This window comes from Aythya fuligula, chromosome 4 (genome assembly GCF_009819795.1).
Source record: "Aythya fuligula isolate bAytFul2 chromosome 4, bAytFul2.pri, whole genome shotgun sequence".
Lineage (NCBI taxonomy): Eukaryota > Metazoa > Chordata > Aves > Anseriformes > Anatidae > Aythya > Aythya fuligula.
Window position 1 is genome coordinate 4821808 of NC_045562.1, and position 12546 is coordinate 4834353.

At 37.7% G+C, this 12546-nt stretch overlaps 1 protein-coding gene across 1 annotated transcript in view; it reads left to right on the forward strand.

Moving 5' to 3' along the window:
* The window catches only part of COL25A1 (collagen type XXV alpha 1 chain), a 299392-nt gene extending 290215 nt beyond the window's left edge, over positions 1-9177 (forward strand). The window contains exons 33-37 of the mRNA XM_032186190.1: positions 336-362; positions 1105-1158; positions 5812-5889; positions 8244-8282; positions 9077-9177. Coding sequence (XP_032042081.1) covers positions 336-362; positions 1105-1158; positions 5812-5889; positions 8244-8282; positions 9077-9079 — 201 coding nt within the window. The 3' untranslated portion in view covers positions 9080-9177. The remainder of the gene's footprint in view (positions 1-335; positions 363-1104; positions 1159-5811; positions 5890-8243; positions 8283-9076) is intronic.
* The last annotated feature ends 3369 nt before the right edge of the window (positions 9178-12546 follow it).

Genomic DNA, 12546 nt, shown 5'->3' on the forward strand with positions numbered 1-12546 from the left:
TAACTTGCCGTGCATGTTTATTTGAGGGTCATTTTTGTGAGTTAAATTAGATATAACAAAAAAATATATATATTTGTTTCCTCTTCTTGGGAACTATTTTTAGCCCACTCCTGGAACTTGCATACAATCAACAGCAAAATTTTACAGTCAAGTTATCAGTTCCTGGAAATGTTAAACACTGATGGACATGTCCTTCACTAATTGCAATGCTATGTGTACAGTCTTAGCAATGTGTGATACCACTGCACAGAGTGGACGCGGAAGTGGGGCATTAAGTTGGCCTTTCAATATCAGAGCTTAGGGACACTAATGTAGTTTGTATGGTTCTTTGGCAGGGCAAAGATGGCGAGCCTGGCCTTGATGTAAGTAATATGTATGACCAATACACTCATGATGGTAGGTAAGCTTCTCTCAAGGAACAGCTTGCTGTGTGTAACACATTTGTTTCCATTTAGTGTGCATGCAGTATCTACAGAGAGTGTACTAAATGCTGCATTTGCTCTCTCCCTATGACAAAGAGAGCAAAGAACGTGCAATGTACATCCCTTGTCTACCAGTCCCACCAGATACTGAGCGCTAGCTCAGTAATACAAGTAGTTGCTCCTTTGGAAGTTGATAGGTTGAAAAACTGCACTTGGTAAGAGAACACTTCCACAGTCAGACCTGTGGCTTGCTTGGAGCAGAGGAATGAGTCACTAACATTTAAGTAAATTTATCACTAATTAAAGAGAACAATTCCATAACTTCCAAGTGATGCATTTCAACGTATAGGCCCTTTCTTTGGGTGCAAGACTTGCTGAAAACCTTTCTCTCCTGTCCTCCACCAAAATCCCTAATTTGGAGGAGTCTTTTCCAGAAGCTACATTTGCTGCATAGCATGGACTACTGCCATTTTGAGTGATATAATTTCTTTCTGTCACTGGCAAGATGACTGCCAAACACTATGACTTGCTTCACATGCTCTCATGCATGCATGGGTATGCATCACATGTACATACAACGCATGTAGTGAAGTCACCTTTTTGTACATTTTCCAAGAGTATTTGAAAGCTTAGCCTGCATGTGAGTAGAAGTCAACCTATCTTTGTCCCTTTTTTTTTATAGGGTTTCCCTGGTCCTCGAGGAGAAAAGGGTGATATAGGAGAAAAGGGAGAAAAGGTGACCACAATGTTATTAACTGTTGTTTGATTCCTTAGCATCGTCAGTTCTGCCGTCCTTATTCAATGAATTGTCCCATCAAACCTGCTCTTTGTTTTTGCTGTGTGCCAAAAGGCAGCTAACAGATACATGCTAAACAAAATCCTGTCTTAGAAAGACCATGAAAATTTATGCACAGAACTATCGCCATGTGCCAAAGCACAGTTTGTTTTTAGGCTTACTTTCTTCCATTCCTCCTGTGCTGGTTGAAAGTCCTTATCAGCCTGAAATTTTTAATGCTGCCCTCACTGACAGGAGTCATTTCAGTAGTATGGAAGACACTAGGTCTGAGCCTTGGCAGTATTTCAGTAACTTCTGACCCCAGCGTACTATGTCTGTACACACTACATATCCAATACAAAATGGCTAGGGACAGGGAATGTTTGAAAGTTTATTTTTTGGCAGTTGCTTTCTTATATTTAAGAGAAGTACTCAGTGATACCTGTGGATTGAAATTAAATCTTACACTACTCTTCTGGTAAACCAACCAGACAGTGAAATTAACAGAAACAGCCTAATGACATTTTGGCGGTCCACAGTGGCATGCAAATGTGTTCAGTATAGTGCAATTTAGGACTAAATACATGCAGAGCAAGCTCGTGAGCAAATCTCCGGTATTTCCATATACACAGCAGGTCGTTTTCCTAGTCAGACAACTATTTTTGCCTAGCTGACACACGCCAAGTTATACTCAGTCTACATCCCCTCCAGCAATCTTAGACAGGAAGCAGAGGAAAGAAGTCCTTGTGGCTGTTCTTCTCCCTCTCTTAATACCATCAGGTAAAACAGTTCCTAAAAAAGGCATCAGTGAGGATACTATGAAATGCGTCCATCCCTTCTGTCCCCATTACACTGCTTCCTTGGAGCTCAGAGATCGCTGTAAGGTACTGGTCTTGGAGAACAACTGTTTCTTGTGCTCTATGAATTTTGTAAAGGCAGTGGCTGACCTGGCAAAGGAACCACAGTGGATTGTGAGCTGTTGCTTGCTGTCAAAGACTTTGGGTCTATCTGTCACAAGAGAATCTCTTCCTTATACATTGTCAGAACATTCAAAAACTTAGAAGGCAAAGAAAAGTCTTTCTCAGTGAAAAGACAGGGAAGATTTAGCTGCAGCCTCTTAAAGAGAGCTTCCATTGCACACTTTTGACACATTTTTGGCAGAAATGAAGGAATACTTTTGTCTGGCAAGTAAACATTTCACTAGAAACACCTTAGCTTAGTATCACTAGTTCCTTTTCCAAATGGAAGGCTGACTCTCAAAAGACCCAAAGTAATGCAAGTAATAAAAGCTTTCACTGTGATATATTTTCTCAGTTCTTCAGTTTTTCCTTATATAAATTACTAATTATCTATGGTCATATTGGTGTAACAAAACCTGGTTCAGTTTACATACTGAGGGTCTAGCTCATGATTTCTTGTTTTTTTTAAATACTGCTTACAATATTGGCTGTTATACTGACTTCAAACAAGTTGAGATTAGCAAATTTCTAGTTAGGTAACTTAATTCAAGTTGCATCACAAAAAATCATGTCTTTACTAGCAAGCTGTTGAGAGGCAGCAACACTTGTTTTTTAACAGATATGCCTTGATAGGCAGCAAGTAAATAAATAGTTACTTCAGAGACTGAATCCTAAACTGATTTTTATTTTAGCCTGTTGGTAGTTCTACAGTGAAACCAAGTCAGTGTTTGCATTATAATGTCTGCTTAACTTGGCTGTAAAAAAAAAAAAAAAAAAAAGTTCCAATTGTTCCAACTGCAATTACTCATATAAAATTATAGTCCAGGAGTATTCAGCACAAAAGGATTTATACAACTGGTTTTGTATCTTTGAGGAAGGGCAAGAAGGAAATTTTTTTTGATTCTTCATCAGTATGATTCTTCATGCTTCCTATCTCCTGCGGAGTCCAGGGTAAGGAAGTGAAGATTACTGGAGAAGAGCTCAGACCACAGAAAAACTAGCAAAGTCTTCAGCAGTCTCAGACCACTCTCTATACAGATGATTTCTGCGTTGGTTCAAATAGGACCATAGATTTGCCCTGTAAAACTGGAAGTTTAACTAGTCACCTGCTGACTTGTAACACAGCAAGTTAAAGAAATACAGATCCTAAAGACGTAAAAGAGGGTCAGAAATCAAACTGTACTGTCTGTTCTTACAATCATTTTTGGACTATGTCCATGCTACGTGCCAACCTCTACTCATGGTAAACATGTTTGTGTTACATCAAGCACAAATAACATGAGATTTGACCCTGAAACTGTTGGGCTTCTGTGCTATACTCTTGTGCTTATAGGTTTAAGATGAAAGCTTATCCAACTTACAGTTCCTGACTTGTGACTTTTTTATTTATTTTTTTTTACATCAGTCTTCTAGTTTGGTACAGTATGTTAATGTTTGGGTTGCTTTTTTTCCTAAATACCATCCTGCAACTTTTTGGCACACAGAAAAGATAGACTAGGAACTTTGTTCCTATCGCATTATAAGTGTAGTATGCTTTGTTCATGGAATATTTTTTTTTTCATTTGAATGTGCAAGTATGCTATGATGTAGAACGAATAATGTGATTTTATTATGTCTTATTTAAATATAATATAGCTTTTTATTATTATTATTATTATTTGTATAAACAGTTTTTTTCTCTGTTAATGAATTAAGTCTTTTTGTGCTGGTGTGGAACTAGTTAAACGTCTGTTTGCTATGCTTCACCGAAACCCATCTGCCTTTCCAAAGGAGCATTCCTTCCTTCTCCTTTTACCTTCATCCCTCACAATTCCTCTGTCTTTTTTACCCTTTTCCTCACAAATTAAATCCTCCCAGTAGCCACAACCTCGCTTGCTGGTTCTCCAATGTCATACTAATTTTCCTATGACTATTTTTCCCCATTTCTTTGTGATATTCCTGATTTACTCATCCTTCCTATCCTATTTTTTACAGTCCTAGCCCAATTTGTTTATTTTTTTTAATGGAACCTTTTTTTTGATTTTTGTGAAATTGAGAGCAAGCCTGAAACTCATTTACCATTGTGATCAACTGGTGTGAAATCAATTAGAAAATGAACTCTACAAACATCTTATACTGCTTGAAGGTGGGGTTATCTTTGCAGGTACCTTTGTTGAGGGGATTTGACTCATTTCCATTAGTAATTAAAGCAATAAAAGTTTTACATTTAAAAAGAAAACTCAGTTCAAACACAAGGGACTGAGTACAGTAAAATAAGTAGACGAAATGTCTGCTGTAGAGAGAACATTTAAATGGAACCATTAAATAAAGATTGTTTAAAGATTAGGATATTTAAAGAAACAAAAGTAATTATCATTTTTGACAGGTTTATGGTATCAAGACATTATGAACTCATTGAAAGTGCCATAGCACCTCTCCATCAAGCAGTTTGGATGTTTTGATTCCTGTAACAGGGTTTGAAATGAAGGGTCCCATTTTATTTGGAGTGGTACAATTGCACCCTCAGTAATGTCAGCCAGGTTTTAGTGGATTTTTTGTCCCAAACTCTTATCAGACTGCAGAAAGTCAACTCAGCAAAGAATGTGCTGGGCCAAATGCACCCTTGACGCAACACCATAGAGCCTGACAGAATTTTGCCAGAGACCGTCCACCCCTGCAAAGCATCCATCCCCCAAGTCTTTTTCAGAGAAACGATGCCGATGTACTCTGCTCTTGCAAAGTTGCTTCTGACTAGTGACAGATCTTCTGAGGAAGCTGCCAAACCCAGCTTGGCGTGCATGTGCACTTCAGAGCTGTCACTTACAGCAAATAGGAGACCTCTAATTTTGGACTATGGATTGGAGGGATTTGCAGATCTCAAGAAATCAGTGATTTCAAGCCCTGTTGTAGGATTCAAAACATTCAGGATACTGATATAAGATACCAACACAAACTAATACCAACTGATTGCAGTTCTTGCTTGTGATCATATAATTTATTTTTCCACATAATGCACCATCCAAACCAGAACACAGTGGTAAGTGTCCTTTCAGCTCTCCATTGGCTTAAAAAAAAAAAAAAAATCAAAACTTTTAAACCAATCTTTCTTGATTTTTTTTTTCCAAAAGAATAAAACGTGTTTTATCCAAACCATTGTATCCACAGGGGGAAAAGGGAAAGAAAGGCAAAAAGGGGCCTAAAGGGGAGAAAGGAGAACAGGGTGCTCCTGGATTAGATGCACCTTGCCCATTGGTACGTTTCACTTGTGTATTGGACGGTCGATTGTCCTGCTGTAGACCGATGAAATAAGAAATGAGGGGAGAGGAACAAGCACCAGCTAGTGTGTCACTTGTTGCCCTTTGTTAATGCAGCCTTATCTCAAGATCTGGAAATTATGGAGCAGAGTTGGTATTTCTGCCTCCTAATTTAGTTTAAAGCACTTAAAGACTCAAGACTTTAGAAGAAGATTTGGTTGTTTCTTTCATTATTTTCTGCCAACCATTGAAAAAGAACCAAATTCAGTGTGTGCCAGAGTTAGTTCTCACACAGATTGAAACCACACCACTGCTGTAAGCTTGCTCCTCTTGCCTCACTATTGTTATTTGTTCACTCCAGCTAAGTCAATACTGAAGGCATTTCCTTGACAGTAACATTGCAAGTTAATCTTTACAAACAGGGATTCCGTGGAATTAAGGGGGAAAAAGGGGAGCCAGGCCAGCCTGGCCTGGATGGGCTGGATGCCCCTTGCCAATTGGTACAGTATTTCTCTTTCCTACCAACCCTGCATGTGGTTCCTTTGTTTGTAGTCAGCCATTCTCAATGTAAAGTAATGTTTTTTTCTGGGCTGACTTTACATTATTCACGTAACACATGCATGTGCATGAATAAACCAGCTGCTTCAGTGATCATAACTGTAATGAAAGAACACACATTTTTGTTGACACTTCAAGCCTAACTCTCAGCAGTTTGCTCCCACATTACATGGCAATTTATAAGTTCGTGTCCTTCCTACATTTTCCCTGAGAACCGTTTGTTTGTTATTTTCCTCCCAAAATGCCTATTGCCTTACTTACCCTGAACCCAAGTCTTTGTATAGAACCCCAGCACAATCACCACTTCTAATCAAGTCTGATGACTTCTGTCTGCACTGGCTCACTTTTTCACCCTAGCACATCCCAGAGCTATTCTGCACCCTGGACTTCCTTTCAAATCCATGTAGTCATGGGTGCATGTTTTCAGGATTTGGCCAAAATCATGTAAATGAGATTCATGTAAAGAATTAGATAAATATTGTTTCTGAAAATCAACTCATAGGTTTCCAGTAAGCAAAGCTGGAGCCTGCTCTCACAGACCCTACACAAACAAAAACTTTGGTGTCTGGTCTGTTCATCAAACAGTATTCAAAAAGATTTGGAAATGAAAAGCTTACCTGAAGTTTGTAAGAAGATAACAGTCTGCAGCCCAAACCCTCACTGTCTTTAACGTCTTCAATTTAATGGTCTCACCCTTGGAACTTACCTTCCTGGAATACACAGAACACTCCCCACTCTATGTTAGCATGAATTCAAGTTCCCACCTATACTAAAATTCTACTTGTTGACCCTCTCCCTTGTACCAATCTGGCAACACTGATTTAGTGGCAAAGTAAGTTTAATTTTTTTCCATTTAAAAATAAAACAAACAACCACCACCAACAAAAAACAGTACTACAAACACATTTTCTAAAGAAGTAAGGATGATTTTTTAATTGTTCACAGTAAAATCTGCATGTTCTGATATTGTTTGTTGGTTAAGCACGGTTCTCTAAGATGAATGTTAAATTAAGTAGAATTTATTTCAACTTATAGCACTCCTAATTTAAAGACAGTGGATTTTAATCTTAAATACGTAGTCCATTAAGATTAGTCCATAGCCCATTTTGTTTGCTTCCACTTAATGGTAACCATATCTCATATATTTTGTTGGGGATAATCAAGCATGCTTTTGTAATTTAAAAATGTTTCTGTCTCTTTGTTATCATTTATATCTGGAGGTTCGCTAGCATTGTTGATGAATGAAAGTTATTTCATTCATACGTAATCACCAGAATAAGCTGCTAAGCAAACAAGCATGGGTTCTTGCTTTAGGCAGTAGGCCATTCCCATCAGATTACATGCAAGCACATACAAAAATGCTCATTAATCACTATCTTCACATGTAAATCCATGTAAGAAGCATTACTATTCTTTAGTCTTAAAAAAAAAGAAAAGAAAAAAAAAGTCAAGACCTGAACTTTTTTGCTGACCGTGTGTAGTCTAGTGACATGGTATGTGCTGAGTATGTAACTCTTTGATGGGTAAGCCCATTATAGCTATGTGACTTGGAATTAGTTCCATGAAAACCTGCTTAACCAAGGTCAAAAGTTGGATCTGATCTCTCTGTGTGTATAGTAATGTGTGAACATAGGGTGGTGACAGAAAAGAAATGGCATGACACTAGCATAAGAAGGAATTAGATGGGCATACTGTCCAAGCAATGGCATAACGCTGATGGACTGCCCTGTTCCCAGGACTATTCTCTTCTGCTCTGTCACTCAGAACTGTGTTCAGGGTATTAAGACTTTGCTGCTTCATTCAAAAGCTAAGAATGAAAGAGAACAGAAAAGATCATCACTGAATTTGAGTCTTGCTATCTTATCACTGGATTAACTTTGTACTAGGGGCCCATAAAATGCAATACCCTCCAGATAAAAGTGATAATATTTTTTTTTGCTTATTGATCTTGTACATTCAGCTACAGATTGTTGTGAATGACAGGTTATATTAAAAAAAAATATATATATATAAAAAATAAAAAAGATTAGCCTAAGCTCTAACAGCAATGGGAAAGTGATTAAGATGCGATTAGATATACAGTTGTAATGACTTAGGAAAATACATCTTTATAGCAGAGAGGTGTGTATGTACTTACAGTTCACCTTGAGAACAAGAGAGATTAAGTTAGGAACTGGTAGCTACCTATGAGATAAAAAGGCAAAGCTGCTTCAGCTGTTCTAAACAGATACAGATGGAAGGCTACGCTATCAGATCTAACTATGCTCTTTTTATTTGTCTCCTCCCTTTGAAACAGGGTCCTGATGGATTACCCATGCCTGGTTGTTGGCAAAAGGTAGGATGGGCAGAGCTTTTCTTCCCAGGGGCAGTACATCCTTGGCACACAGAAAACCCTTTCACAGTCATCCTGAACAACACATTAGAGCCTTTTAGACATCTTGATGTATGCAGCAATGCAAAATAAGATCTTTCCATGACAGTAGTTGGTGTGATGAGATTGCAATGTATGTAGAAGTAATAACTAATTGAGGCAGTATTTTAGAAACAGCTGGTATTAGGTTTCTAGGAAGCCCAAAACTTGACTCTTCTATACGAAGAGACACACATCCTTCAGTTTCTGCACATGGTCACTGCTTCCCACTCTTAAAATCTTGTGGAAAGGATATTTTTACCAAGTACTGATACTGATCTATTATGGTGCTACTTTCCTGGGATATATCAAAAAATGGTGCGTCGTGCCCATTTCTGCCTTACCTTTCTATTCACCACGTTCTCCTGATTGTTGTGTTTTATACTAATATTAATTATATAATTAATAATATTACCTTTATACTAACGTTAATGTCAGTGGCATCATTATTTTAATGAAGATTTAACCTGGGCAGTGCTAGATTTAAAAGCATAGTGTTCAGAGTAAAGCTGTAGGTGGGGTGATACCGGGTATATAATACACAAGAAAAAAATAAAGCGTAAGTGAAATCCTGGATGCATTTGTCTCTGAAGAGTAGCTGGTGCTAAGGAAATAAATGATGTGTATTTGCAATTGCGCCATATCTATGTATTTGGAATAGAAGTCTGAAATACCGATTTACTAACCTGATCAATCTGTATCTCTTTTTGTCTCTGCAGTGATGAATCTAACCTTACAAGCATGAAGTTGTGTATATAGTGCTCCACTTTTTGTATTTATAGTTGAAAACTGAAAATTTGATTTTACAAGTCTGAGAGATGTTTACATGTAGCTGCTTCTACCTGTTTGCTATAGTCCATGTGTACATCTTTTTTCACTTACACCTGCAGTTAGATGGTATAAAACTGCAGGATAAACCTGCAAAGATTCTCTCTCTAGAGATACCTATACAGTGATCAATAATAGAAATCTGATTATTTCTGTAAATTCTTACATTTTGGCTTGTGGACCTGCATGGACAATGAGTGCCATGAACTAGTTTACAAGAAATTGTGACCAAATAAGAGCTAAATGCTATGAAATGTACTGTACCAGCTGCCATTGGAGTTTACTGACTTGGCTTTCATGTCCATCTTACACACTTCACTGAACCATGCCACTGCATCTGCTTGTACAGACTAAAAGCATGAGTTTGTGTGCCAAACCTGCTTGTTGTGTGATCACGTCACATGCTAAATGGCTGCTCACGGTGACCTTTGATTCCAGCTTCTGAATTGTTTCCTTTTGTCATCTCAAGGGAGTCACACCATGGCTTATTGCTAAAAAGAGATAAAGCAGAGGAGGATAGAAAGAGGCCTTGAATTTTTGGGGAACACAGTTCCAGCTGCAGGTGGATGGCTTCCAGTCTTGCGGGTCGCCTAGCCCGTTTGATCAAAGAGGGTCCCGCCTGTTAATCAGCATCGGTTTGCCTTGCACTGCTCGCGGTCATGAAGACATTGGCGATAGGCCCTGACGGGTGCTTAATCAAGAAGGAAAGAAGTTTGGAGAAGAAACCAGACTTCTCTGTGGGTTGTTTGAAAAGGTTACAGAGATGCTGTGGGGATCATTTGATGGCAGACACCGCCTGAGACCAGAAGCTTCTCAACCTTACTCAAAGATTGGCGCAGTATGTGCTCTGTGTATTGTATTTTGGGACTGCTGAAGGAAAAAGCATCCTTGAGACATGGATGAATCAGAACATCCTCCTTTGGAGGATAATGGAACTGACCAGATCCGTATGTACCATGGTGTGGTTTGCAGGTGATTCAATTTATATTACACAAAGCTAGCTGAACTTCCCTGCAGAATTTTGGAAGCTATGATTAGCTTTGGTTCACTTTCCTGTAACAGTTGACATAAAGGATACATTTTGATAATCTATTCAACATTTGTGGTCATGGCATTGAAGAAAATGCTTCAAGTCACATTTTCATCTTGTTTCAGTATTAACAGTTTTTCTTTTACAGTCTTTGAAGCCTTTAAATCTAAGAAAAAAGAGTTTATTTTTATGTTTCACAGGCTGACTTACCTTGTTCTTTTTCTGCTGTTGCGGTGACCTTAGTGGACATTATTACCCATCAAAGATTGGAGAGAAATAGGTCTGTGCGATTACCACTGCCCACTTGTCATCACACTACACTGTTACAGGTGTGGTTATTTCTCTATTTCTGTTGACTAAGTTTCTACAGAAACATTGGCAAAGCTTTTCTTCTCCATCTTTTTATTACTAGAGATACTAAATACATGCACATTTGTAGTTTTTGCCACAAGGTATTTTTTTCCAGTTTTGAGTCTTCATATGGTGCACTGTTGTTAGTTGGAGAGACTAGTTTCAGAGATGGTGCCATGTTTGGCAGATGGAAATTCTTTTTATATCGCTTCGGTTCCTAGTATGTAGCAGGATGATCATAAGCTTTTTTAGTTACTTTTCTGAGAGTTGTCTTTCATATGTAGACCAAAACTAAAGTTGACAAAGGCAGCCTGTCTCCATCCATGTGTGGGTATTGTGCCCTTCTTGGCATGCACATTTTTCCTTGTTCAGTCATTTCATGTGAAGATGGGGACCTGTTGTGGTTGCACTTTTCATATTGCTTTATGATATCAGATAAATATATACCACTAGAATACTGTCTTTCACTTTGCTAAATCTTTAGTGCCATTTTGGTGTATAAGAGACAGAAACAGCTTTACATGGGGGGGAATCTTCCACACATTTTCAAAACTAAAATTTGTTTTAGTGGACTCCATCTAATAGTACCATACTAACAAAAACAAAATTCCGACCATATGTATTTAAATATACACGATATACATATTTATCACTCAATTCCATCCTTCCAACAATAAGATGTAGAGAAATGTTCACAAGCATGAAGAAAAATACTTTTCTTTGCTTGAATTTTCAGAAATGCAACTATCAACCTACTTGAATAATTACACTTACAATAATAAAGGCCTTTGTGTGGCATAGACTTGTGTTAATAGTTAGAGTGCTACAGCACTAATGTGACTGAAGGACTTTCCAGAAAGGGGACAAGAGGAGCATCACATAAGCCCTCTGACTTGCCAGTTTGCTTCTGCTTGTTTAAGAAGCTCCATCTCAAAAAAAAACAACACGCTAAGGAGCCAGCTGCCCTCCTCATAGAAAGCAGTTCCTCATGCCTACGCCCTGACTTGGTGCAGTTTAGCTGGGTATGTTGGAGATGTGAAGACTAGTGGTCGCTTGTTTTTATAAAATATCACATACTGGCAATTATACAGTAAGGTTAGATTTTTTTGTTAATGTCCTTCAGAGTGTTCAAATGCAAAACACACTGGGATGTTTGTTATTTGACTAGACATCATTTGGAGATGCCATATTGAGTGTGTCCACAAACACTACTCGTTTTAGCGAACAGCGACAACATAAAGAGCTATTAAAGGCATGCTCTCATTAGCACTTTGACATTTCTTTAATTTTTTATCTATATTTTTAAACTGTCCTGACAGCATCCATTTCTATATGCCTCAATAAAGCTAGAAGAACCTTGGTTCATTGTTTCTTCATTCAGGAAATAAGTTTCATAGACACTACTGTTAAACATTACTCAAAAATCAATTTTCATTGAAATCTCTTACAGTGAGACCCCACTGAAGAAACACTTTAGCACCTTTTTTCACTTTCTTTTCTGTCCTGCAAAATAATTTCTTTCTTTAACTCCTGCCAGGTAGGAATACTGTTTTTTTGTTGTTTGTTTGTTTGTTTTGGAGTTTTTTTCTTTTTTTTTTTTTTTCATAATAATCTAATTTAGCTTTTACTAAACCTTTCATTGTTCACTTTCATGGAAGACTCATTCCATTTAAAAGGCCATGGTGAACAGCAGATAATTTAATTTGAAAGGTAAAACTACATAGATTTAACACTAATATTTGCATAAAATTTTTGCATTTAAAGATTTACTTGAAATGAAGCCTAATGGTATCTAGAAAAGTTGTATATTCAGTACAAGAAAAAAAAAAATATGTTGTGTTTAATATTTCCTCAAGAGAAAGCACCCTATGAAGACTTGCATCATGTTTATTTTGTTTAAAAAGCAACTGCTTTTGGTGCTAGTATATCCTTTTTTCTTTTGATGGCAAAGCTACAGTTTGAACCACCTGTGTGTTCTTA